Consider the following 27,982-nt stretch of genomic DNA (forward strand, 5'->3'; position numbering starts at 1 on the left):
TGTGTGTATATATGTTCGTGTGTTCCAGTTTAAAAATGTTATATACGTTAGATTCGAGTCGAGAACTAAAACTAAGGCTAGTACAGCTCTATATTAACAAACACGAGAGCGAAGAAGCCAGGCTTCAGCATTACAATTATTCGATAAGAACTAGCTATGAGTGTATGAACGGGTTTATTTTATAGAAAATACCATTAAAATGTTTTGTTTTGTTTTGTTTTGTTTTAGAATCATTATAATTAGATTTGGTTTGTATATGCTGTATAAATAAGTAACATGCAGGCATATACGAAACAATTGCATCGAGAATTGCTTATGGGAGAATCTTTGGATTGGGGCGAAAGCATAGCCTGATTTGTCTTCAAATCAATAATATACATAATTATATACATATATATATATATATATATGTATGTATATATGAGTTTTGGAAGGTTCGCCATTCAAGCATAATATGTATATGCGCTTGGTTCGATAGTATCGCATCTCTGTATAAGGTAGTCTAAGATCGCAATTTGTGGTAACTAATATTAAAGTTAGTTCTATTTTTTAGTTGCTGAACACGTTCGTGCTTATTGTTTCATCGTTGCTTTTGCCGTTAATTTACTTAAATTTGTTTTTGTTTCTGTTTTCGTTTTGCATTTGCATTTGCTTTTGGTTTTATTTTAGTTGCTTTGGTGTTGTCGTTTCTTCTGATTTGCGTTTGCTTTTGCTTTTGCTTTTGCTTTTGGTTTTTGGTTTTGGGTTCTTGGTGTTTTGTTGGTCAATCAGTTTGCTTACGCTCGTTATAAGGCCTGATGTGATTGTAAGTGTCGTACTCAACTGAAGCGTAGCTGAATATATGCTTAGAATTGAGGTAATTTGAAAATTGGCAGCGGCGCTTGTTAGTGTGAAATGCGGCAACAGCGCCTAACATTTATTGCTTAACACTGAGAAAATCATAAGAAAAATAAAAAAATATTCAAAATCAATCAAAATGAAATAAAAAATAAATCAAATCAAATTTTTGTTTTTGTTTTTTTTGCTTTTTTTTTTTTAAAATTATTTCATAAAAAATAGTTTATTTCTGTGTATAAATACATATGTAATTTGTGTTTTCGCTTTGTTGTTTTTTTTTTGTTTTCTTTTTTTTTTCTTTTCGTTCTGCAAAATCAATAACAATTAAAGCGCTTACAAAAAGCAATCAAATAATATTTAAATTAAATTACAAATTTCGGGTTTCATTTATGTAAATTGTTTGCTCAAAATGTTTGCTCTGTATGTATGTGTGTGTTTGTGTGTGTTGTTTGCGAGTAAAAAATCGCAAAAGGTTTGTCGAATGTTTACAAAAATCAAACAAATTTAAGACAATCATGCGTGTGTGTGTGTGTGCGTGTGTGTGTGTGTGTGACATACCTAAGGTACAGTGCTTTAATATTGCATATAAACTTGGCTTACATTTCGCTTTCCACTTACAAAAATAATACGCACACACACACACACTTCTAAACTTAGGGTGTACAATTACGACAAAAATAAAATATGTATATTTATAATTATAATAATTACATAATAATAATAATGATAATAATTATATTAATGCCTAAGTTGATTATCATTTAAAATGTAACACAATAAATTTGATAAGTTATATTCGTACGTCCGTAAAATTAAAGCAAAATACAATATTCAAACAAAGAGAGAGAGAGAGAGAGAGAGAGTGAGAGAGAATACAGATACAAGTAAGAGAGTTAACAGAGAATGTTAACAGAGAGTGTTAACAGTGAGTGTTAACAGTGAGGGCACAAATACATATATGTACATACATATGTATGTGTGGAAACAAACAACATTTAATGTGGGATTGGCTGCTGGCTTGGCGCTTGGCTTTTCGCAGAGAAGGGAATAGAGGAGTGAGGCAGGGGTAGGGGGGGGGGGGGGGGGGGGGTTGGCAGAAATGGGTAGATTTTGACAATTTAAAAATGGGTTAACAATAAACGTTGCCAATGCAACTATTTTTGCACATAATCTTCTTAAACTAGTTGCATACATTTAAGCATACGCTTTTATCATTATCAATATTAAAAAATTATTTACTATATATCTTTTCAGACAAGGCATATTTGACAGAGTTGCTTTTTGTTGCTTCAATAAGTGTTGTTCGTGTTTGCATGTGTGTGCATGCGTGAGACTGTGTCTGTGTGTGTGTGTGTATACATTGCCTTCAAATTGATTTCTTATGCGCTTGCCGCTATTCTGTTCTATGCATGGTCTGTTATACTAGGCTAATCTGTTCTATTTTCTGTTCTATTTCGGTTCTCTGTTCTCTGTTCTCATTCTGTTCCGTTTGACGCCGTTATTTGAATCACAATCAACGCTTTTATTTTCTTTAAATTTTTTCTTTTTCTTTTTCTTTTCGTTTATCAACACTTACAACACTAAAACAATATGCTCCGGCTTTCGTGTGGCCGGTATTATATCATGATTATAGATCATGGATCATCGATCGAATATGATCGATTATTTTATAGATCAGCTTTTAGTCTGGTGCTGCTGCAGCCCAGTTACAAATTTCATTTTCTTTTTCTTTGCTTTTGTTTTTGTTTTTGTTTTAACAACTACATACAAACATGGCTGAGGGGGAAGGGGGTGGTGGTGGTGGTGGTAGGGGGACACTTACAATTTAAAGCGAGACATAAATACACAAAAAAAAAAAGTACCAATAAAATTAAATTAAATATATATATATATAGACGCATTTAAAAACAATAGGACACACAACAACGGCCAAACAATTGGGATATTTAAAAATATAGGTAAATTTGTGTGGGATTTTAAAATAAAAAAAAAAATAAGAGTTTAGAAATCGTTATTTGCGCTCTTCAGAAACAGGTTGGGTAAGAAGTAGGAGAAGAATAAGGAGAAGCGTGAATGCGTGCGTGCGTGCGTACGTGCGTGCGTGCGTGCGTATGTGTGTATGTCAAATGCAGCTGCATATCGAAAATGACAGTGCGCATATTTAGAAATTCATTTGTCATGTCTTGCGCGGCGGCGTCGGCGGCGGCGGCAGCGCTGGCGCAGCAGCAACATAGGCAGCGTGCGGCTGCCTCAGACTGTTCATGTCTTTGGGAATGTTTTTGTATTTGGCTGAAAGATGATGGGACTGGTGAGCAACTTGAGTAAACCACCTGGCCGGCCCAAGACCTGCTTCTGCTTACCTGCTGCTGCTGCTGCTGCTGATGATGCTGCGGTCGCTGTTGCTGCTGGCGCAGCTGCTGATGCTAATGCTGCTGCTGCTGCTGCTGTTGCTGCGTCGTGCAACTGTTGCTGCTGCAGCTTAAGCGCTGCCAGCGAATCGCTGTAAAAATTTGACTTGCGCATGTTGCTGCCGTTGCCGAGAATTTTGCCATTGCCGTTGACATTGCTGCTGTTGCCGCTGCCGCTGCCGCTGCTGCAGTTGTTGCTGCTGCTGCTGCTGACGACGCCATTGTGTTGTGTTGTGCTGCTGCTGCTGCAGTAGCTGCCGCTATTGCCGCTGCTGTTGTTGTTGTTGCTGGCGCCCAGCGGCGGCAATGGTGGCTGCAGCTTGGCGGCATGCTTATTGCCCGCATTTGCTGCTGCTGCTGCTGCTGCTGCGGCAGTCAACGGTTCCGCAACTGCTGACTTACACGATACTAAACTTAGATTAGAAATTGCTGGTGGTAGTGGAGATCTTTGTGAATCATTGCCAATTTCGCCGGTATACCTGAAAGAGGAATTGCTGTTAATATTACCGCAACACACACGCACACACACACACACACCAGAGCACTTACTTGATGTTGGTGTACTCGCGGCCAACCTGGAGGCTTTGCTCCTCGGCCCGCTTGCGCGCGATCAGGGTCTGAATGTAATGCTGCACCGCGTAGTAGACGAACTTGTACTGGGCCTCTGTCTGCACCATGCCCGAGCGCTGCGAACGCACCATTTGAATTGTGCGTTGGATATCGATTTCAGTGTCCAAGCCTGTAAATATTAATAGTATATATATGTTAGATAAATCTATATAAAGTATAGAGTAGAAAGTACTGTAAGATGGTTTTCATTATTATTCTATTAGTCAATTCCTAACAGCTCCGCTAACATTCTTATATTGCCTTTAACCATTTACCAGCTGTTAGTGATAACTAACATTACACATTATGTTAGCACACATTATGTTAGCAGATGTCTTGCTGTCCCTACCCTTTAAAAGTAAAGTAAATGTCTTTCACATTTATCGTACTCTCATCGCTGCTAACAGCATGATGTTAAGCCGCTGTAGCAGACGTTATGCAGCAACTAAAGCCTGTTATATAAGCCTTCTTAGCTGCTTATATACAACAAAAATTAACATAAACAGATCTATGTTATGTTGTCTATGTTGTTAATAAAGCAGTCAATGTTAATGGGAGACATAAAGCTGTTAAAGTGGCTGTTATGCTATATACTGCTTACCGTTACGCACTATCTGATCCAGAATCATGTCGATCACAATAAATGTGCCTGTGCGTCCGATGCCCGCCGAGCAGTGCACACAAATGGGACCCTAAAAAGGAAGAGAAACGGAGAGAGAGAGAGTGAGTTTCGATAATGAAAATGATTTGATTGTATATTTTGTTACTTACCGGCTTCTCGCCGGCCTGGGCCAGACTGCTCTGTTTGGTGTTGACATCCTGCAGGAAGTTGAGCACACAGCCGGGATCAGCAGGCACGCCGTGATCGGGCCACACTTGGAAATGATAGTGGTAGATGCGTCGCTCGGGCTTGTCGCGCCACGAGAAGAGAAACTCGCGCAGCGTATAATCATTGGTAGAGTTCTCCTTGATGCAGTGCACCTTGGCATGACCGAATTGCTTGCATTGCCCCTCATCGGGCCAATAGCGTTCGCACTTGGTCTTGCCGCGCTCGATTTCCTTGGTGGTCATGACAATGACGCGCGTATTCTCCTGCCAGATCATGTTCCAGAAGTCCGTCTTCGTGTTGGCCAAGCAGCCCTGGGTCGCGATATACGTCTTGAACTGATTTCCCTCGCCATTCAGCAGCGAGCCCGTCAAGGGGCCGCTGCATGAAGACGTTGTCGATGGCGGCGGCGAGGCGTCTCCGCAGTGCTTCTTCAGCAGCACAGCCAGGCAGCCATTGAGAGCCGCCGCTGCCGATGTGTTCCCAGCGGCGGTCGGCGTTCCCGGTCCAGTGCCCGCTGCAGACGCGTTCGCCGAGGCTGACATCGATTCGCTGCGCTTGTGTTTGCTCAGCGAATCCGATTTGCGATTGCAGGTGGCACAGTTCGTGGGCAGCGTGGCCGATTTGACCGCGCACTTGACACACGTCTTGTTCAGCAGATGGCAATTGGGGCAATTGCGTTGCGTTTGGGCTGCGGTGCAGGCCGGACACGCGGCAACCGTGCTATTGAGGCTCTCCGAGGAGCTGCTCATGTTATAGAGATCGCCATCGGTGGGTAAACGTATATAGTTGGCGTTTATGTACTCGGCGCCCGGTGCACTGCGCTCCACATCCTGCAGCTTGACGCGCGTGTGATCGTCTGCAAGTGGAATGGGTAATGGGAAATGAGGAATACGAGAATCGTTAACAAACATGTATCTACAGCGTGAATGGGGCACTTGCTTACAGGGCAATATGTTGCGGTAGCGATTCTTTAGCCGATTCTCATCCTTGTAGCCCTCGTGGCGCGAGAATGTGTCACGACTGTCCTGTTGCAGCGACTCGAACTCCTCCCAGAAACCGCCCTGCCGTGAAGGAGGAGGAGGTGAAGTTACGTTAGTTTCGATCCTGCTTTCTGTTATTTACAGATTCCCTATTTGACTTACCTTTACCAGCTGTTCAACTCGTGCATTGATGCCAGCGGCTGTTATTCGCGTCGCATTAAATGGTTGGCGCAAATGCACCACTGTGCCGCAAGTCTCCACCATTGGATGGCGTTTGTAGTGCTCGATCAGTTCCGAGAGAGTTGCAAACGATTCACCACCGCCAACGTCGTACTTTTTATCCTGCAACAGATAATGTGAAAAATCAGTTGAAAGCAGTTGTCACATCCAATTAATGCTTAAATGTCAAGAAAGCAGTGCACTGACGATGTTGGCTAACATGGCATGTTAACTAACAGTCTCAATGTTAAATGCATGCTAATGACAAATAACTATCGATCGAAGAGCCAATAAATACATTCTACTAAAAATTACAGCCGACACGCGACTACTGAGAATTTATGACTTTAATGTATACAAATGGATGCAAAGCATATAGATGTACACATGTATAAAATTTTAATATTCTATAAATTTATATTTAAACAACTTTAATGTAAAGCAAATATTAAAATATACTGTAACTCCTAAAGCACGCTTTGTTAAGTTCCTGTCAAAGCTCTTTCAGCTGCCAAATAAATGTTTAACGAAAAAATGCTGTCAACTTTCAAGCGTCTACTCAAATGCAATTAACTGCCTGGAAAATTTCAAGAAACAACAGCATACCCTTAGCTGGCTGCCTAATTCTAGGGTAGTCGCTAGCAACTTGAACTGTAGCAATAAAATCGAAATTGAAAAACGCTACACAATTAGCTAATAAAAGTGCAAACGTGACCGCAATGTCAAATTGAAGTAAAGCCCAACCGGTCATGTAAATCGCATTATTCCAAATGGCGTCAAATAGCAACAGCCGCAGCCACAGCCACAGCAACAGCAACAGAAACAGAAACAACAATAAATAATTTTTGTGGGGATTTACGGTAGTTACAATAAATATGCTGTTTAGAAGTCAACAAATTGACAAATATATGGGATTGTCATGTTTAGGGGGAGCAAAATATAAAAAATCCCATTCCTATATTAGTTTTGAAGTTTCTATAAATAAATTAAATAATTTTGGTTAGCTGTAAGTCCCCGATAAGAAAAGATTACTATGAAAAAATAAATCATGACTGGTTAAAGATATGTTTGCTAAAATGCATGCATTGTATTGTTTAAAAGCATGTAAGTCCCACAAATGAATTGGGAATTTCTACATATATAATCATTTCAACTGTCAGCAGTTAATCAAGGCAACTAACTGAGGCTAACTGAGCGAGTGGTCAAAATGCTGCAAATATATTGACAGGATAATAAAGTAGATCAGTAATTTAAGTCTGTTAAAAACATTGTCTGATTAGAGTAATATAACAGAGACTTAACAGTTGCCAGCCTGTTGGCAAGCAGTGCGCTGTAGCAGCAACATTTTTGGCAGCTCCTTGAATAGCGGAGACTTGGCAGTTGCCTGCCTAGGGCCAAGCAGTGCATGCATTAAAGCATTTTATTTGAATATTACGCATACGCCACCAGCTCAAAATAAGTGTGAAACAAAATTATTGAAATGTGATGACAATAACCAAATATGTAAACACTTCTAAGTGAATTTACAGCACACACACACAGACTCAAAACGCACACATGCCGCTGACACATGCCTGCCTGTATACATATATAGATATATACATGTATATATGCAGCTACACACAACTAATTCAAGGTCAAGCGATGAGGAACTTTACGGCCAGTCAGTCGTCGCTTACATTACTTGTCTTGGCTATTATTGTTGTTGTTTCTGCTGCTTAGTTAGTAGTTGTTGTCGAGCACACAAATCGATTTGCATTTGCATTCGCTATTGGCCACTATTAGTAAGAACAGCTCTTGGGGCAGCAGGTCGAGCTGCTGTCAAGTTTTGGCACTTACCTGCCATCTAATCATGACATGCGTCACTTTGTCGTCTGTACGCACGGATAGGACAAAATCACCAGGTTTACTTTGAGATTCACGCACGAGAAATGAACCATTCTTGCCACGCTCCAATATCAATTTTTCAGCTTCTTTGCCAGAAAGATTGCCGTGAAACCATCTGCAATGAGATAAATATTTGATTTGAGTATTAAGTAAAAACATATAAGCATAGTTATATATTTATTTAGTAGGCATTATCAATTTGTATAGTTACGCGTATATTTAGCTTCAGCAGATGTTTCCGACTGCAACTAAGCGACTGACTGACTCCCGCTGGACTGACTCGGTAGCTGGCCGGCTGTCTTTCGTTGTACGTGCGCGCTTGAAATGCGACTATGAACTGCACAAATTGCAGGCATGTGTGCTAAATGACAGCAACAACTCAAAACGATGCCGACAACAGCGACGAGCAACCAGTAGGAAATCAAACACGAATACACGAAAACGAAAACAGAAACAGAAACGAATACAAATCGAATTGAATCGCATCGCATACGAGCACAAAAATGCACAACACCAGCAAAATGCGAAGAAAACAGACAAATGCAAGGCAAACAGCAACAGCAACAGCAACAACAGCAACAACGACAACAACAACGAGAAAAGTGCAAGTTGTTGCTGTTGCTTTGAGCTAACGTATAAGGCTTTAACGTTGTCGCCTGGCCAGGCCAGTTGGACATGGACATAGACTAAATAAGTGTGCTTATATATAAATAAGTAAGTACACACATATACATATATATTTATATATATATATATATAAATGTGCATATATGTAAGCAACAGCCTTAAACAGTTGACACAGAAAGCAAGAGCCATCAAAAAGTTGTTGCTGTTGCTGGCGACGTCTAATTGAAAGCTATTTCAAATGCACTGCTTGACATTTGGCGCCGATAGCGCCAAGCAGTGCAGCGGGCAAGCAGTACCAGGCGTTGTCTTGCCTGAAGTGCTCTGTAAAAACAGGGTAGCTGCCGCATCGGGCAGTCTCGCATTCGGCTTACGCAGAACATTCGCAAATAATTAATTGTTGCCACGCTTTTGTTGCTTTCCATCTGCCCAAAGTTTAATTTTGACTTATTTCAAATACAAATACAATTTTTAAGATGAGTTAATTTTTGTTGATGTTTTTCGTGTGCTTGGTTTTACGTTTTATAAACTAGTTATGCCCACTAATTTGAGCCAGTCACAAGACAGTTTACAGAGTATCTCTTTTCAGCTGTGGTTCTGACACCTTCGGATTTGTTATTTTGTTTTGTTTTGTTGCTTGAATTGGCTTTGAAATTTGTTTTGGCTCGCAGCGCTTCTCATTTGCATAAATAACACTAACTCAAAAAACTTGCTTTGAATTTGAATGCGAGCAAAACAGTACAGAATAGAACAGAACCGAATAGAGCTGGGCAGACATTTAAGTTTCAGTTTCGGTTTCAGTTTCAGTTAGTTGAATCAGTTGTAGTTGCTATGGCTGGAGTCAACGTCATCTAGTTTTTAGCACTTGTAGAGTTCGACGGCATCTCGTAAATCGAGCAGAGGAGAGGCACACACACACACACGCACACACACAAAATAAGCACACAAATCAATCGCAGTTGTCCTTAAGCCGGTTTCAATTTAACTGCCCGCTTGTTCTCTCATGGTTTTTATTGATTTTGGGGTCATAGTTATCATAAAACACTGCCGGCTGCCAACTCATGCCTTATGTATAAGAGCGTATGCATGCATGCATATTTATGTAGAGATTGAGCCCCCCCTCCCTTTCAATAAACCCCCATTTCCCCCTCTCTCTAACGATCGTTTATCGATTCTATCTTCCGCAAGTGCTATTTATAGCTCATACAAATAATTGACTTTACATTAGATCTATATATATATATATGTATATATATGTGTGTGTGTACATGTATATCGTGCACTTCAATGCCTGATCGTTACATATTCAAGGTGTTACGGCCGGAATGATAGTGATAAGAGTTCGTCATGTTTGTGTTATTTTTAGCACCGGAAATGGCATTGAATCGACACTGTCGATAGTTCGATTAACGATAGTTTTGCTTTTCCAGTCGTATTTTTCCAGGCAAATTGCAAGCTCATCCAAACAATTAACTTAATAGACTTGAGTTGTCATGTTGGCATTGTTTTTGCGATTTATTGCATGTTTCTCAAATTTAAATGAAACATAACACGAATGCATGCTAAGCACTTGCGCAACACTGGCTAATAGTGCGAGAGCAGTCAGCTTTCTGTCAGCGAGCGGAATTTCTGGCAACTCTCTGGTGCGTAATTTACAGAGGATTCATACTTCAACAATCTCTAATGTCTGTTGACCATATAGTATATCTATAGCTATATGTACATATATACATCTATATATCTACATGTATATATATATATATATATGTATATATACTATGTATGTATGTGTGCATATGTGACTGCGCATTATTTAAATTTCTTGTTTTTTGCTGTTTTGCTCTCTGTTCTCTGTTTTTTTTTTTGCACTGTGATTCAACACAATCGACTTGGCTTTTGGGGCAGCCGCCAACAGCAGCAGCAGCAGCCAGTCAACAGTCAACAGAGCAATTAGCACCTTTCTTAGTGTCGACTTTTATTGTATCTGGTATAGCTTTTATTCCTGGTCAACTGTTGTCTAAAGCAGCTGCCTTAAGCGCATAACTGTTTTATTTCGCAGCTGCAATTACTTTTCACTTTAATAAAATCTCTTTTTTTTATTTGGTGACTTTCATCGAGTTTGTTTTTGGCCGCACAGACTGTTGTCAAACTGCATGTATACCCTGTAAAAGAGGGCCAGTCTAATGGCAACTTCTGGCCAAGACCTGGCTATTTGCCTGGCGTGTATTAAGTTGACATATTTATATGGTCTGGAGTGAATATGTATAATCATTTCGCAGCTGTCGCATTTTATAGGGCATCTGCAAGTCGTGCTTTGTGCAGCCATTGACGTTGCATTATTACAGTTACAATTACGCACAGGAAGCAACTGCACGGCAATTGTATCTCAAGCTTATCTTAAAGCTGAACCTGTTGGCCATTCATGAAACGCTATCAAAAAGGTCAACAAACAGCTCAGCGCAAAAATATATATTCACATAATTATGTACATACACACATATATATATATATGTGTGTGTGTATATTTTGTATAAACAAATATATCGTACAACGCATAAATTAACATTTGTCACAAGTTGATAATTTTGTGTGCCAACGCACCTGCGAAACGAGCTGCGAGTCAAGAAATCTGAAATCTGACAACTGGAAGCTGAAGGCTGGACATATCTTTGTGTCGACTGTACTAGCTACCGAGAGGGGGAGGTAGTGGGGCTGGGGGGTTGGGGGGTTGGGGGGTTGGGTGGTCTGTTCTCGCTGTAGGCAATTTCCATTTCAAGTGCAGGCTGTAAGCTCGTAAATTTAATGCCCCTTTACAAATAAGGCAGGCATTAAAACTGATTCCATGGCATGCCATAGCGCAGCAAAAAAGAAAAGCGAGCAGTGCCCGACTAGCGGATACCCTATGCCCAGGCAAACCTCTTAACATCGACACATCTACATATGAACAGGCATTTCTATATTATATATATTTTCACTTCGGTGCTTATGATCCGATCATTATTCATTTTGAATGTTCAGCTCTCAGAAATGACAATCAAGGTTCGCACTTTGAAGACAAGTTCAAGCAATCTTTTATAACTTATATTAATCGATATTATGCAAATGGAAATGGCAAAAAACAATAACGAACCCTTCGGCCAATATACCCCTCCTTGTGCGTTTTTATGGGTAAACATCTCTCCGAGTTGTACTCGCAGCTCGGTGAACCCGCTAGAGTACACAAATCGTGGGGCTAGCCCAAGATAAATGAAACACAAAACGACAAAAAAAAAAGAAGCTCATTAAATTTGTTTTTTTGTTTTTGCGCAAATTAAAACATTTATTTATTTGCTTAGCAAAATCATATAAAAGCAACAACAACAAGTAGAACCCTGTTTTGCAATGCATTTAACGGAAATATGCAAACGAAAAACAAAAATTAAAATAATAATAATAATAAAAATAAATAAACGAAAGGAAAACACAATGCGCAACCATTAAAAATTCGCGTAGTTACTTAACAAAATGTAAAACAATTTACATTTGACAGACTGCACTTGAGGCTGTCAAGGAAAACCAGCCAAGGTGGGAAGGGGGGAAGGGGGGAAGGGGGGAGAATGGAGGGTGGGGAGTTAGAAGGAGGGCTGTTGGCATTAGGTTGGGCACACTGTGTGCACTGTTAATTGGGACAAGCCGCACTCTAACGGTAAACAGCGAAATGACCCACTGAGTGTGTGTGTGTGTGTGTGGGGGGGGGGGGGGGGGGGGGGGGGGTGTGTGTGTGTGTGTGATAAAACTGTTCGTTTGATTAAATGATGGCGTTAACGGAAGCGCCATAAAGTGACTATGGAGGTGTTAGAAGAAACGATAATTATCGTGACAAAAATCTATCGATAAATAGTTTTAAATGCGATTTCTTTGTGTGAAATAAAGGTGGAAATGGAGGTGAAAAGTGTACGTTTTCTATTTGGGGCAACACAACAATTATATCAAAAAATAATAGAATCGATAATTATGCGCAAAGAGAATCTATCGATAAATACTTATTACACTTTCTAATGTAGAATAAAAGTGACCATGGAGGTGAAAATAGTTGTTATTTTAGTTGGCAAAAATGCAATGTAGAAACTGCAGATTCTATCGGAAATTCATATTGAGCCGAAATACAGGTGAATGTGGGCCAAGACCTAACTAGATGGAGGTTAGCATAATGCCAAAGAATGTCTGTACAGTACTGGATAAAAAGTGACCATGGAGGCGACAGTTTAACTGTGTGTATGTCAAAGAAAAGCGCAAGACGTTTAAAGAATTTTTTAAAAAGTTTTCTTTGAAAATTGCTTAAAGAAAAATGTATATATATTTTTTTTTTCGCATATCTAAAGCAAGCGAGAATGTGGGTTAATAATGCCATAAATACCTGCCACTAACTGTATCAAGTGATGTTCTTTTTTATCTAATGCAAAAGAGTTTCCACACACACGTGTGTGTGTGTGTGTGTGTGTGTGATTAACACAAACAGCGACGAGACGAGACAGCGCAAAGAGTTGAAAGCGACATCTGTGGTTGGGATTGGCAAACAAACAGATAAGCAATAAGTTTGCACAGCACAGAAGAATGTTAGAGCAGGCGAGAGGGGCTAAGGGATGGAAGGGGGGGGGGGGGGGGGATGGGGGCTTGTTAAGCCTGCGACAGACAGATAGAGTTCCCGGTACGTGCTGTTTGTATCTGATTTATATACCCGCTTGTGTGCTCAGCTATTTAAATGCCTAGGATTATTTTATTAGAAGTTCGTCGCAGCACGCAGCCTCTAAATGCAAAAATCAATAAGAAATGAAAAGATTACAAAAAAAAAAAAAAAAGAAAAGAACAACAAGGAAAGACGAGCAGATGCCCTGTAGGCCAAGCACTAGGCAAAGAATTCGTCTATAAGTTTGCTTACTGATTGAGCAACAATTGATTGTCAATCAAATTGATTGATAGGCACAAAATGTAAGCAAATAGTTGGATTTAGGGCTCAGTTGAGTCAGTTGCCAAATAATGTGCATCAAATGTAAGAATATTAGCAGATCATAATAGGCAGATGGAAGATCAGATTGAATGACATTAGGAAGGATTAGAGCAGAGACTTTTGACAAGAAAGAAACTTTAAAGAGATTCTTTGCAAATTAGTCAATAGTTTATAGAAGACTCAGACTATCTATTTGCAGGCTAAGAATACATGATTCTAAAAGGAATACCCTGTAATGCTTGTAATTCAGGCAGGGGGCATGCCCACTTGAAGGCCCGCCTCTGCACTAGAGAGTATTTTTGTTTTTTTTTGAAAAGTAAACTCAAAATCTGGTTGTCAATCATATTGAAAGCCATTCAAATCATAAATATAAACAAGAAAGCAGCAAATCTGTGCGCAGGCGTTTGTTTACTTCCAGCTGCCATATATGTATCTATAGATATGTATATATGTGTATTTAAGTGTGTGTGTGTGTGTGTGTGTGTGTGTGTGTGTGTGTGTGTGTGTGTCACACATATCTATCTATTAGAATGTCACCAGCCCCACTCATTTTAATGTTTAGCTTAAATATTTGCTCATTTGCGTGGCAATTTTAGGCACATGACAATTTGTTGTTCGCGTTCTCGTTGTTCTCGTTGTTGTTGTTGTTGTTGTTGTTGTTGTTAGATTGTTGTTAATGGGAAAGCGACAACTACAACAACAACAATTATTAATTTGTGGCTCGCACGCGCCTCAAACAGCTTCAGGCCAACAACAGCAAAAAAACCAAACAAAATATCACTTAATTATAAAAAAAATTAAAAAGTGTGTATAACGCGCGCGCGACTTAAAACGCGTGCGCTTTTCATTTTTCGCGCGTCTCTTTTCGCTATTGTGACTTACGTGTAGCCGTAGAGTTGCACACGCATGGCCGCCAGGAGCGCCAGTGTGCCGCTGGAGCCGCCAAAGCTTTGACCAAAGCTGGGCGGCGATGCTGACCACGATGTGGGCGTTACCGGATACGATGAATAGGCGTGGCCGTCGCTGCTATTATTGCTGCTGCTGCTGCCGCTGCTGCTGTTGCTGCCGCGCGGCGCCATGGCCAGCTGCAGGTGCAGCGACTCCGTCGAGGAGCAGCTAGAGGAGGCGCCTATGTAGGTGCTGGGGCGACGTCTGTGCGCCCGGCTGTTGTATTTGTGCTTGTTGTTGTTGTTGCTGTTGTTGCTGTTGTTGTTGTTGTTGTTGTTGTTGTTGTTGTGGGCAACACCTCTGATGATCATGGCCAGCTCATCGTTGCTCATGCAATTTTTGCACTCGCCTGTGTTTGTTGTCGTTGTTATTGTTGCTGTTGTTGTTGGTGTTGTTGCGGCCGTTGCCTTTGACTTGTGACCTTTGCTGGCCTTGGACTTAGTGTGGCTGCGCGTCCTGCCGTTGCCATAGTGCGCCTGTATGGCGCGCTCGTACTCAAAGTTGCGCTGCTTGTTGTACACACTGTTGTTGTTGTTGTTGTTGTCGTTGTCGTTGCTGTTGTCGTTGCTGTTGTTGCTGTTGTAGACCTGCTTCTCCTGCAGCTTGTTATGAACAACATGTCCCAGCGAATTGGACAGTTTCTCGAGACACTTGTTGAATAGCATTTTGTTGCTGTTGTTCTTGTTGTTGTTGTTGTTTTTGTTGTTGTTTAATTGAATGAAGTTTGTTTGTTTGATTTAGTGCACTTGCATTGACAACTTTCTCAACACTTGTTTGCTGTCTAAACAACCATAAAAAAACATTTAACAAAAATGCAATAAATAAATACAAAAACACACAAAAAAAAAAAAACAAAAAAAAAACGCAACAAATTGCGAAAACTTTAACGTTGGAAAAAACGCGTTATGTGCTTAAGCTCTTAATATTGTTGTTATTGTTGTTTTATGTAACAACTAGCTTGGCGAACACGGCGCACACACATACACTTTGTATAAAAACAACAAGTTGTTGTTGATGTTGTTGTTGTTTTTGGTTCTAATAAGAAAATTAAATGCTTTGCATATATTTAAAATGTTTCTTGTTTTTTATTGCACAAATTTCTTTAAGACCGACAGCAATTTCTTCTCTTTGGCTAACTTTGTTTTTATTATTGTTGTTGATGTTGTTGTTGTTGCTGCTGTTGTTGTTGTTGTTGTTGTTGCCAGCTTAGCCACTGCCGTTGCTGCCTCGTCGTCCAGTCGCGCTTGTGCCGCAATCAAATGCTCCAAAACGAATGCGGCCGAAGGCATAATAGTTTATCGCGTATTCAATATAATTTTATCAATGTATATATATATATATATATATATATATATATATATATATATATAAGTTAATTGACAAATTTCTTTGTTCTTTTGTTTGTATTTTGCACAAAATTGCAATTAAAACATTCGCCCACGCACTACTCCACTGCTTGCCGACTGCCGTTGTCTGCTTGCACTGCTTGAAGCGCGTGCTTCTTTTTTTTAGTTTTATGTTATATGTGTGTTTTTTTTTTGCACACACTTTCGTGTTGTTTAGCCGCTGAACCGCAACTCAAGAATGAAGCTCCAGCAGCCAAGTGCTAAGCTTTTTGCTCAAGTCTGTCGTTTGCGTCGTATACGCCTCGTCGTCGTCGTCGTCGCTGCTGCTGTTGCTGCTGCTACGGCTACTGCTACTGCTGCTCTCGTCGTCGACGTCGTCGTCGTCGCTGTTGCTCTTCTTGTTATTGCTGTTGTTGTCTCTTTTGCTTGCTTTTGCGCTCTGCCGCTGTTCTAAGCGCTCAGATCGTGTGCTCGTGCATGAATGAATGTTGCCTGACTGCGTGCGGCGCTTTTTGTTTTAAATGCACAAAAGCCGACCCGAGCCGGGCTGGGATTACAAGCAACAACAAAATACGAAGAAACAAAAAAAAACACAAGCTCGTCTCAAGCTTGGTCCATAACATGTTAACGTAAATGTAATCACAGACGTTGCCTTCTTTGTGGGGGCGTTGGCGTCAGCGCGCGTTTTTTGTTATTGTTGTGCTGCTGTTGCTGCTGCTGCGTCCGCTGCTGCGCTCGTTGCTGTTGCGCATGAGCCTTTGCCCTTGCTGTTGTTTTTGTAGCTGCTTGGCTTGCACTGCTTGACAAATCCGAACTATTTGAAAGTGCATAGCCTCAGCAGCTCACATGATCGGCACTGTGAAAGCATTTGGCTATGTATGCGTGTGTGTGTGTGTGTGAGCAAGAACCGTTTGAAAGTTGCCCATCATATCCAGGCGAAGGCACTTTTACTTTTACGTTGGCGTTGGCAGTCGCAGGCGCCGGCGCCGACGCAGGCGTTGCCTTCGGCTTTGGCTTTGGCGTTGGCGGGCGGCGGTGACTAACATAACTAAACTGCTTACATATGCGACATTTTTACTGTACTTAGTTAACAGCTATTTGAATGCTACGCGTTCGATCTGACAACATGTCAGCAGACACATGAATCAGAACCCGAATTCGCCTTTAAGTATATTTTCTGTGAGTGTGTCTCTTTGTGTGTGTGTGTGTGTGTTCGTGTATGTATATGGTCATAATGTAGATGGTATAGCAGCGTGTAAGCGCCGCCAGTTACCTGCCACCGGAAATGAAATTGAAACCGAATAACAATGCGGGCAATTTTTCGTGTTGCGTCTTTGGGGATTTTGTTGTTGCGAGCAAGCGAAACACACACAGAGAGAGAAAGAGAGAGAGAGAGAGAGAGAGAGAGAGAGAGAGAGAGAGAGAGAGAAAGATGAGCTGGCAGGTTATTATACGAGAGAGACAGAGACAGAGCAACTCTTCTACTATGGCGCAGGCGCAGACGTCAGAGGCGAACGTGCTGCGCATATTTGGCAGCCAATTTTGGTTGCGCCGAGATCTCATGACGACGTGCGACAGCCCCAGGCACAGGCACAGCCCCAGCCCAAGTCCAAGTCCCATTCGAAGCTCCAGCAACCGGAAAGGGAGGGGGGGAGGTCTGCACCGTGGGGGTTGTAAGCGATGACAAACCATTTGGTTGCGATCGGCTCATCATCGAATTTCGTTGGAACAACGTCAAACAGAAATGTTTCAAAGTCGAGAACAACAATAACAAATCGCATTAATCCGCTTCAATATTGTGTAAAAGATAATAATAATAAAAAAAAAAAAACAAAACAAAAAAAAAAGCAGTCAACTTACATCTATTTCAAGTTTCAGAATATGTCATAAAGAACGTGTAAAGTCTAAGCCGGCCGAATGGAAATATTCTAATAAACATAAACAATTCGTTGTTATCCTAGCAAGATGAGCTGGCCAGGTGCGTCATTGATAGAACTTGCAAGGGCCTAAGTATCCAATAATATAGACTAGAATTCGCAACATTAGCTTATATATATTAACTATAATAATTCTAGTCTAGTCTATATTATTGGATACTTGCTTGGGCATATCTGACTTTTTCGAATTCTCAGCTGATTTGTTGATAACATATAGTTGATATTTACAAGGCAGTTACAAGGCAGTTGCAAGGCAGTTGCAAGGCCCACGCATACACACATGCCTCTGTTCGAGTGTTAAAGGTTCTGTCATACATTTAATCAGTTCCATTTAAGAGAACCCAAGCGACGACCTTCGCTTGCCCCGAAATGTTGCCCAAAGGCAGAAGCTATGCAAAATCATAATAGTAAAAAAACGGCAACAACAACAACAACAACTACCATAACAATTATAATAATAATAATAATAAAAATAATGTTAATAATAATAAGTACCATACATAAAACACGGCGATCGCATTTGGACACGACGAGCGACAACAACAACACGAGCCAAAATTAAGCAAGTGTGATATGAGCGAAGGGCCACGACTGGCAGATACCCTGTAACTGTATCTGATGTCAGATCAGTGCGCTTCTAAATAACTTTATTTACATTCTGGCGAAGTAAATATAAAAATGAAACTAAAAATAATCTGGAATATGAAAATCGACTCAGCTCTTTATTTTTGGTTCTCAGAGCTACCTGTAATCGAAATGTCCAAAGCCCTGCTCATTTGCCAGGGTATAGAAACGATCACATAAAAAAGAAAACAAATAAACATAATTTATTGTTTAATAACATTTTCATATTGTGCGCAAATGTCGGCATTTAATATGCGCGCCGCGAAACTATGCGACGCATTCGGTTGCCCATAGCCCGGGTCTCCGGTCCGCGCTCCCCGTAACCCGTAGCCCGTATCCACCCGTCTATCCACCAAGTGCCCCGTTGCCCAGCTGCCAGCTACCAGTCCCCAATTACCAATTGTTTATAGGCATGTGCATATATAGCACGTTATCTGAGACTCTGGAGTCCGCTGTTTAGTGGGACTTGGCATTGAGGCGCCTGTGGGCCGGGGACGCAGCTGGGCGTGCAACTGGCCTGGGGACTGGGGTTATTAGCCGCTGTTAAACGGGCCCAAAGCAAGCGCTAGTCAGGTTCAGGGTAAGGTAACAGACTAAATCTGAAACTGCAACTGTGAGACTTGAATAGAGAGGCTTACCAAGCAGTTAACTGCTTGCAGCTAATCAAAAGAGAGATAGAGCAGTGCGCCAGCATAAGCTTGAGTGAGCTTTAAGTGAGCTTTAAGTCGCCATTGTGTGAGTCACATTCACACATACTGAGCATATTTTGCATAAACATTGTGAATCAATGCATGTCTGCGCCCGATGACTCAACATCTCGCAAATCAATGTGCTAAGCCAAGCAGGCGGGACTACCAACTACCCTGTACTGTATGTTATGTCGTTTCATTAAAGCTTCCACATTTTTGGGAAATTTTTGTAATTTAAGGGGCGCTATTCAATATAGAGGATGTACATTTATTGGGGGTAACCTATAAATAGCCATAAAGCACATAGACTAAGTATATATAATCTATGTAGGGTATATCGATATGCGATATACAAATGCCTGGTTAGCCCTAGACCTAGATTGAGTTTTTATTTGATTAGTATTATGTATCCCATGATATTTATAACTTTTCCTATACATAGTAGGTTTTTTGGGCAATATACAACGTTTGAAGGGGACTTGATCTATGGCATAGAAACAGTTGCATACCATTTGTTTCCAGTTTTAGCTACTCTAGAGCCCCAGCTTGATTTGCACAAGCGAATTTTGACTCGTTCGACACGCCCGTTCATCACAGCCCGATGGGTTTGCAGCCTGTAATTTTGTACACACTTTTCGAACAGTATTTTTTTGTTTGTTTTCGATATGTGTACAGGGTATGAGCTATGTGAGGCAGTTAAGCTTTAGAAGTTTAGTATTATTGCGTATTTTTTCTCATTATCTTACTATGAATTATGGGCCTGTTCAGAGACAACTATTATTAACAACTAGCTCGACCATATGCATACGAGATATTTGTGGGTGTACGTGCCCACAATGGATTACGTAGTGAATGTAAACCAGGTCAGCTCTCCGGGCGAGAGAGAAAGATGCCAACTGCGAGTGGGAGAGTGAGCATTAATACAAAAATGTTGCCGGCACATTTGCTTTCTCTTCCGGGTCTCCGAGTTCCTATTATTCTATTCAATGTGCTGGAGGACAACCTTTCGCCAATGATCGCACGTTTTTCCGTACCGAATTCGTGTGAGGGATTTACCTGAATCAGTAATCATGCACATGTCCGCCTGACCACCCGATACGCCCCCCCCCCCCCTGCACCCCTGGGCCAGTCGTCTTTGTCCAGTTGTCCATTTGCGGTTAGCCGCACGTTCGTGCCGTGCGCTTTTAATTGTATGGCCGAGCCATTTAGGATACACTTTATACACGTCTCCGTCTCCGTCCATATAACAAGACTCATAGCCAAACATCTAACTGTTTCGAGGTTCGTGCGCACGCATTCGACTTCTCAGGCGATAATCACAATCGCAATTGCACCTGTCCCGGGGAAGCACATTTTCAAAAATCAGCCAGAAAGTTACATCAATCTCATGACCAAACAACAAGTTCAATTCGATTGAGTTGGTTGAATAAAAGAATTGATAAGAAGGGAGGCGAATTGACTTGTTGCTACGCCATTTTTCCTTATAATTCTCAACCACTTCCGACGAGAGAGAAAGTCTAAAACGAAGCCTAACGCACGCTCAGCCAACCTAAGCTCTCAATAGAATATTATTAAGATTTAGCTTTGAGTTTAACTAAAGATTCACATTTTTAAACACTTATCGAGGATATAATATAATTTTGAAGGAGACATCTGTGAACCCATATAGTATATATTCTCCAGATCAGCATCAACAGCAGAGTCCGACCATCTGTCCATCTATCCGTCTGTCTCTCAGTTTTAAAGCAATCGTCTTGAAAGTTTGCATAGCTCCGTCTTACTGTTGCAGACAGTACGTCTGTCGGAGCCGAACGGATCGGGCTACTAATATATATAGGTTCATATCTGAACTTAACTCGGCATTTATTAGTTTAACAATAATCCTCACATATCAGATTGCTCACATATAGGGAGAATCGATCGATAAGTAGGTTCTAGTATGAAAAGCATTTCTTGTTTTTCCAAGATATTTTGATCAAACTATGCTCTCCATGTGTATACAAAATCTTATCATTATCGGAACATAGCTATATCATGGATCGGGCGAAAAGTAAATTCTTAAATGGCAAAATATTCTGTTTTCCGCAAGGGTATTAAAGCTCGGCGTGCCGATGATATCCTTACTTAACGACAAATTTGAATTTTAAGTTTCATTTAAATTCCAGTTAAATTTTATTCGAAAATTAACTGCAAAAATATACACTTTGTACCCTAAACTGTAAAACTGTGCCCAATTCTAATTTGTGCATGCTTGTATTTTGCCTTTTCACTAGATTTAATTTTGATTTATTATACTGAGAGCCGAACAACGACATCGTCATCGAAAGAAACTATGGTAATTCCCTGGATAAACTAAACACAAGGTGATATATATATATATATCTATTCACAGATCTGATAGCACAAGATGTTAATTGCGTTTTGAAGATCAAGATCACATCGAGTAGAAGATCGTTATAAAACACAAACATCATGTTCTATGCACTTAAAGTGTCATGTCAATCGCCAGTTAGATCGGCAGTTAACATTTAACAATCAGATCGTTTCAGCATTTGCATTCACGTGGCGAGGGGAACTACTTTTGGCAGGGAGAACTGCGCCATTTCGGAACCAGCAGGATTTCCATGCGAAGCTTTGGAACCAAATCGAACGAGCTGCGGAACATGTGATCGAATCTGAAATGTGACAGTTAAATGGCCTAAAAAAAAAATGTGTTCTATATATATGACAAAAAATGCAAAGCGTTTAAGTTGAGTGCCCGATCAGGATGTCAGTATGTAAAACGACAAAGTGGTCTATGTGACTACGGGCACGCACCACAACTATAGAGAGGGCGGGTAGGCGTGACCGGGCGTGACGGGGGCAGAGATGTGTGTTAAATGTGTGAGCTCAAGTGTAGGCAGTTGCCAGCATCGGAATAATATGGCATCTGAACACGATTTAAGCAGCAATATAAGTACATAGACACTTTGAGCTGTCGCAGCTACAGATACAGATTTCAATACGCAGATACGGATACACAGGCAGAGCCAAAGCTATAGACAGACAACTATATGTACACATATATATGTATATATAGTTGTATGTGCGATTACGATTACGAAGCTGTCAACGTGCCCGGCATAATTTATAAGGCATTTGTAGGCTTGTCTTAATGGCGAAAATTGAAAAACATTTAGCATTTCAAGCACTTACACACACACTGCCGCATAGGGGCAGTTTAGAAGGGGTGCAGAGGGAGGGGGGGGGGGGGGGGGTGTATATAGCGGGGGTTACAGGTGTTTACGATAAGCGACCCATTGCCCAACACGCCACACAAAACGCAACGCAACAAAACAAATTGAAAGCCTAATTGATTATTGTCAGATTCACAGTAAATGTCGACCCTCGAGCGCTTCATAGAGCTACAAACACCTATAAATATGGATATATACATATATACAGATACAGATACATATACTTGAAGAAAGTAAGCTGCAATTAACAATTAGCACATTTAATTGCAACTATTAAATATAACAACAACAACAAATTAATTGCAAATTGCGTTACAGTTGATTTGCTTCAGAACGGATTTGTTGCTGTTGTTGTTCCTATTGTTCAGAGGTCAAAGGTCAAGAAAGATTGATATTCAATGCGATTGTAAAGCACACACAGCCTAAGCCAATAATTGAATAGCTCCAGACAGTCAAGTTAAACATCTTCAAGGATCAACTATTGCAGGCTAATTTCTATATTGCATATTATTATCATTATTATTATCGATTTATCTTCTATATAATCGATAAGCAAGTGTAAAATATATCGAAGCAAAAACTATCTTGAATAACTTTGGTATTTGTCCTTCTTCTAAATATGTCAAGCCCAAGGCTACAGCTCCAAAAATGCTTTCGAATTAAAAGTTTGGCCAAAGAACCAAAACTGCAAATCGATAGTTATCGATGATGTTATCGAGCAATCAGCCCAAGGCTGTTGCTTCAAAATATATTTGCTGCCATTGGCTCCTAAAATTTTCGAAATGTCCAAAATACCCCGTCTAAAAATCGATAATTATCGATTTGCTATCTTTGGCACTTATACATTTCGAAATAAGGCACATCTTAAGATCGATATTTATCGATTGTGTGGAAGCTATTGCTTCAAAAATGATTTGCTTTCTTTGGCAGTTAAAGGCTTCGAAATGCGATCAGTAAACTTTTATCTGCAAATCGATAGCTATCGATGGTCTAAAAACTATCGATACCCTTGCTTACCTCTTGAAATTTTTATAGAGCATCATAAAAAGTGCTGCCAAATTAACACCTTTTCCTAGCCAAGGAAAGTAGAAGCTAGTAAATATATTTCAAAAAAGAACCATACAATTTGTGCTTTAATAAAAACGATTGTTAAACAATCCCAAAGCCTGCTTCCTTCTATTTAATGAAATAATTGAAAGACAGATATTGGTATCTGGGGCAATTACACAAAGCTTAAGAGATAGTTCATCATTTTATGGGATGATAAAAGGAGAGTTGAACTAAATTGAAATGAGCTGAAAGCCGCAATCATGTAGATGGTGCGATAGGCATCACATTAGAGCACATTTCGTGCACTTTGCATCTGGAGTTTTACGAGCCTGAATCGAATGGAGGAGCGTTCAGAATATTTGCATCATCATCGCATAAAATATATAAATAAGACGTTCAGGATCAAAGGCATTTGGGCAACCTGTGAGTCCCCACGAGCCGAATTTGATGGGTTCGGTTCTTTTGATTACATCACCTTTAAAAACGCACAAAGGTTTTTTTTTTGCTCTAATGGAAAGGTAATAAAAGACTCGACATTTATAAACAAACAAAAAAACTGTACAAAGCAAGCTACAAGACAGTGCGTGGGAGACGGAGATAGAGCTTAAAGCTCTGGGCAATTATTGATATTATTTTCTTTTTGATTGCTTGGACTGAAGCTTGGAATAAAGCTACATAAAAACCGAAAGCCAATGTCCGCTTAAAGCCTATCTTTCTTTTTTAAGGCTAGAGCCTACATGTGAGCTGGAAGCCCTTAGAGAACTCTTACTTGAAAGCTCTCGGAAAACGAGCAAAGCTTTATCTAAAGAGCAAATGAACATGCGAAGCTGAACTTAAAGCTAATGCTAGCTTAAAGCTTATCTTTCATATTTTTTAAGACTAGATCATAAAGGGAGCTGGAGCTAAGCTCAATGTCAGCTTAGAGAACTCTGATTTGAAAGCTTTTAAAAAAATTATAAAGCTTTAAGTTGAACATGCGAAGCAAAATTTATAGCTGACGGCAACTTAAAGCTTGCTTTACTCGTTTTCAGGGCTTGTTGATGAGGCTTAAAATGAACTGAAAGCTGGTATCAGCTGAAAGCTTGCTCGAGCTAGAAAAGCGCCAAGAAAGCTCTATCCAATGCTGATTGCCAAATGTTGAGGCTTAAGCTAGCCATTAATCTAAAAGCTGCTCCAAGCCAAAAGCTTACGCTAACAAGGAAGAACAAACGGTCTGAATAAAACCTGAAAGCTGTCCGTACTGGCTTTTAACTTATTTTAGAGGAATTCAAAAGCAAATTCCGACGTCAGTTGGAAGAGCGTCACGTGCGACTGACGGCCGATATCGACGTAATGAGATCAGTTAAGGGCGCAAATCAAAATGAGATGTACGCGCAGATGGTTATTATTACACAAGCTACTTTTTTCGCCGCTTATAAATAAGGTACGCCAAAAATTATGCGCTGGCTAAATTAAAAAAAAAAAAAAACAAAAAAAAATTTAATAAAAATTATAAATAACCAAAGAATCAACAACATATCGAATAATTCGACCCACAGAACGTCACAATGCCAAAAATTGCATTTGGGTGTGGATTGCGCTGGCGGGGTTGAGCGGAGCGTGGCGGCAGGGGGAGCTCAGTGCGCGCGCGTGTGTGTGCGAAGGGAGCAGCAGTTACGCGTCAGAGCTGCGCGCACTTAACACAGTTAAAAAGCGCGCGGCAAACAAATGATTTTTGATTTCCAGTTTCCAGTTGAAATTTGCCAGTTGGGTATATTTTTAAGTGCCCCAAACGAAATTAGCCAAAGAGGCAGACGGTCAAAGTCAGTGGGCGTGGCGCAAAAGGTGGCTGACCGTTAGGATGCGGAAAACGGCAACAACAACAACAATGCACACAATAAATTGGAAACGCATTTAACAAAGAGAGATCGCGCGTGAGAGAGCGCGCGTGAGAGAGCGAGAGAGAGACAGAGAGAGAGAGCCACGCTGAGTGGTAATAAAATATTTGACAGTCAGACAAAAAAAATGTTAATAAGCAATAAATAAGAAAAAATTACTTTTCTCTGTGTCCGTGTGGGCTGCAAAAAAGCAATAACAGCACCAGCCACAACAATGCAACGCATTTATGGGCAATGTCTGGTAGGTGTTCATACACATACTTATATACTATATATATATATATATATCTGCGCATACATATTTCTTTGTTTCTGCATTAAATCGCATTTATTAAATTCACACTTAACCGCCTACCGCTGAGAACATACAACTGTTAAGTAACAGATCCTTTGCATGAGCACTTACAGTGCACTGTTAATGCTGCGCACGCACTGTTAACGCCGCAGACAGCACGTCTCTTGCGTGCGTCGTGCGTCGTGCGTCGTGCGTCGTGCATGTCGCGTGCGATCGCGCGTATGCTCTCTGACGCTCAGCAAAATTTGCAACAACAATTTGCGTAAAGCTTATTAATTTTGATTATTTGCGAAGCAACGTGTCGAATTGATTGTGCCAATAGATTGTTTAATCAAAAACTTGCACAAAAAGCACAAAAGAAGAAAGTTTAACTGTTCAGCGGCATGTTTGCTCTGCTTTCGTTTATTGAGGTTATGTTTTGGCGAATTCCGAATGTCCTGCTTTTCACAACCGTATTGAACATCATTCAGACATTTTTAAAGGGCAAAAATACATGCTCACATAAAATATTCGACCCAAATGCTTGCCAAAGATCATAAATTTCTGGACACATGCCTACAATAGATTGAAAGTTGACTTTGAATTTCCTATTGCTCTGTTGAAACCAAACTGATTTTTATGGGAATATCATTTTAGCCAGGGATTTGAAATAAGATTTATTCAATATTTAACATTTACGAATTGTATACTTCTACAACGGTTATTATAAATTTGGAACGATATGTGTAAGGCATAGACACATATCTGCGACCTCAAAAATCTATCATTATAAGAGTTTTTATAGATTCGTCTTATTGCTTGTCTGATCTCAATATCATACAATTGCCAGAGGAATGATCAGTCAAATAATCAATGCAATTCAGTACTTCGCAAATATAAGCATATATCCAAATAGAAGCTAAGAGTCTGGTATAAATAGACCCGATGCATGACGTATATCAAGCATATGACATTTTGTTGCGAATTTCATTGCAAAATTGTAAAACACTCGAGTAAAAGTGTATTTAGAAATGGGTCAAATAAATTGTGAGCGAAAGCATAGATATATATGCATATTACGCATACATACAAAAATACATGCGCACATGCATGCACATACACATGCACACACGCATACACGTGTATGTATTGTGCATGCACATACATACATTTGTATAATAGACAGCATGGCGACATCAGCTGCGCTACGTATGTATATTGATAACATAATGTAAACATAAGCAGCTGTTAACCGCTGCAGCTGTTGTTGATGCTGCGCTGTTAGGGCATCTGGCTTGGGGTCTGCCAGGTACGGGATGCGGATGCACTTACCTTTCCGTCGTGGGCTCGGCACAAATGAGCGCCTGCTTCAGCTCAATGGCCTGGCCATTTTTCTCCTTCAGCTCCCCATTTTCACTGTAGTATTGTACCAGCTCCGGCAATGTGGCGAACTTTTCACCTGTAACAGGTAGAGAAATAGTTGTTTGTACTTGTTGCAATGCTATTGTTATTGGTCTTGTAGTTTCGACACTTACCGCCATAAAGATCGAAGAAATCACCATTGTTTTGGATTTTGATGTGTGTTACCTCGTTGCCACGACGCACGGAAAGCGTGAATGCGCCCGGATTTGAAGATGATAGACGCGCTAAATATGAACCGTCGTAGCCCTGTTCCTGTAATAATTTTTCAGCTTCGATGCCCGATATCGTTGGGTGGAACCATCTGTAAGACGTGCAGAGAACCATATAAGCACCAAATAAAACAGTTCATGTGTGAGTGTCTGTATGTGTGCGTGTCAGTGCAAGGCAGACATCTTAGAGCATTGTGAATATTCGTGTCACGAATATATAAGTTCTACTACAATATACAGCTGCGTGAGTCGCGCTATCGGGAGCACATCTTTAATATGGTACAACACAAAAGGTGGCCCGCAAAGGCAGCAAACGCTTTTGACCCAGCCACCTGCCTTGCCACGCCCCCGCCACCCTGCATCCGCTGCGAGTACCGCTGCCGTAACGTGACAGTAGCAACAGCGGCGGTGGCGACGGCAGCGGCAGCGGCAGCGGCAGCAGCAGCAACAGAGGTGGCAGACAGCAACAGCTGTAGCTGTAGCTGTAGCTGTAGCGCAACCGATACTTTTGCAAATTGTGAGCCGGCAGGCGGGGTGGGGCAGTGTTTGCGGGGGTCAATTTACTGCACAGCACTTTGTTGCACTTTTTTATCTCAATGTTGTTGTTTCTTTTTTTTCTCGCTGCTTTGCTTTTTGATTTTTTTTTTTTTGTATATACTTATACATATGTAAATAGACCCAGAGTGTATCTATGTGTATGTGTGTGTGCGTGTACGGGAATGTGTGCGTGTGTGTGTGTGTTGGTGTGTGTTAGTGTATGTGTGTGTATGGTACATATGTGTTGACAGTGTGTGTGTGCGTGTGCTTGCGTGTGTTCGTGTGTGTGTGTACATTGTCGTTTTTCCTATTGGATTTACCTTCGCGATGACATTTTCTTATTAAACGCGCACTTAAAAAATAAATAAAATTTACACTTAACGAAAAAAAAAAACTAAACTTATGTGTATATGCTTTTGCTTAAACTTATTTTTACTGTTTGGATACAAAAAA

At 40.6% G+C, this 27,982-nt stretch overlaps 1 protein-coding gene across 1 annotated transcript; it reads right to left on the reverse strand.

Annotated features, from left to right (window-relative positions):
• Positions 1-1,937: 1,937 nt before the first annotated feature.
• Positions 1,938-27,940, reverse strand: LOC115768472 (tyrosine-protein phosphatase corkscrew). Its single transcript, XM_030713047.1, has 12 exons — positions 27,850-27,940; positions 26,897-27,084; positions 26,694-26,820; positions 7,722-7,884; positions 5,826-6,005; positions 5,627-5,744; positions 4,626-5,539; positions 4,456-4,546; positions 3,795-3,984; positions 3,328-3,724; positions 3,198-3,224; positions 1,938-3,142 (listed from the first exon to the last, which is right to left on the reverse strand). The coding sequence occupies exons 1-12, from the start codon at positions 27,861-27,863 to the stop codon at positions 3,014-3,016; spliced, it is 2,538 nt and encodes an 845-aa protein (XP_030568907.1). The 5' UTR covers positions 27,864-27,940; the 3' UTR covers positions 1,938-3,013.
• Positions 27,941-27,982: the final 42 nt, after the last annotated feature.

The sequence above is a fragment of the Drosophila novamexicana genome, unplaced genomic scaffold (genome assembly GCF_003285875.2).
Source record: "Drosophila novamexicana strain 15010-1031.04,08,12 unplaced genomic scaffold, DnovRS2.1 tig00001810-arrow-arrow-pilon, whole genome shotgun sequence".
Lineage (NCBI taxonomy): Eukaryota > Metazoa > Arthropoda > Insecta > Diptera > Drosophilidae > Drosophila > Drosophila novamexicana.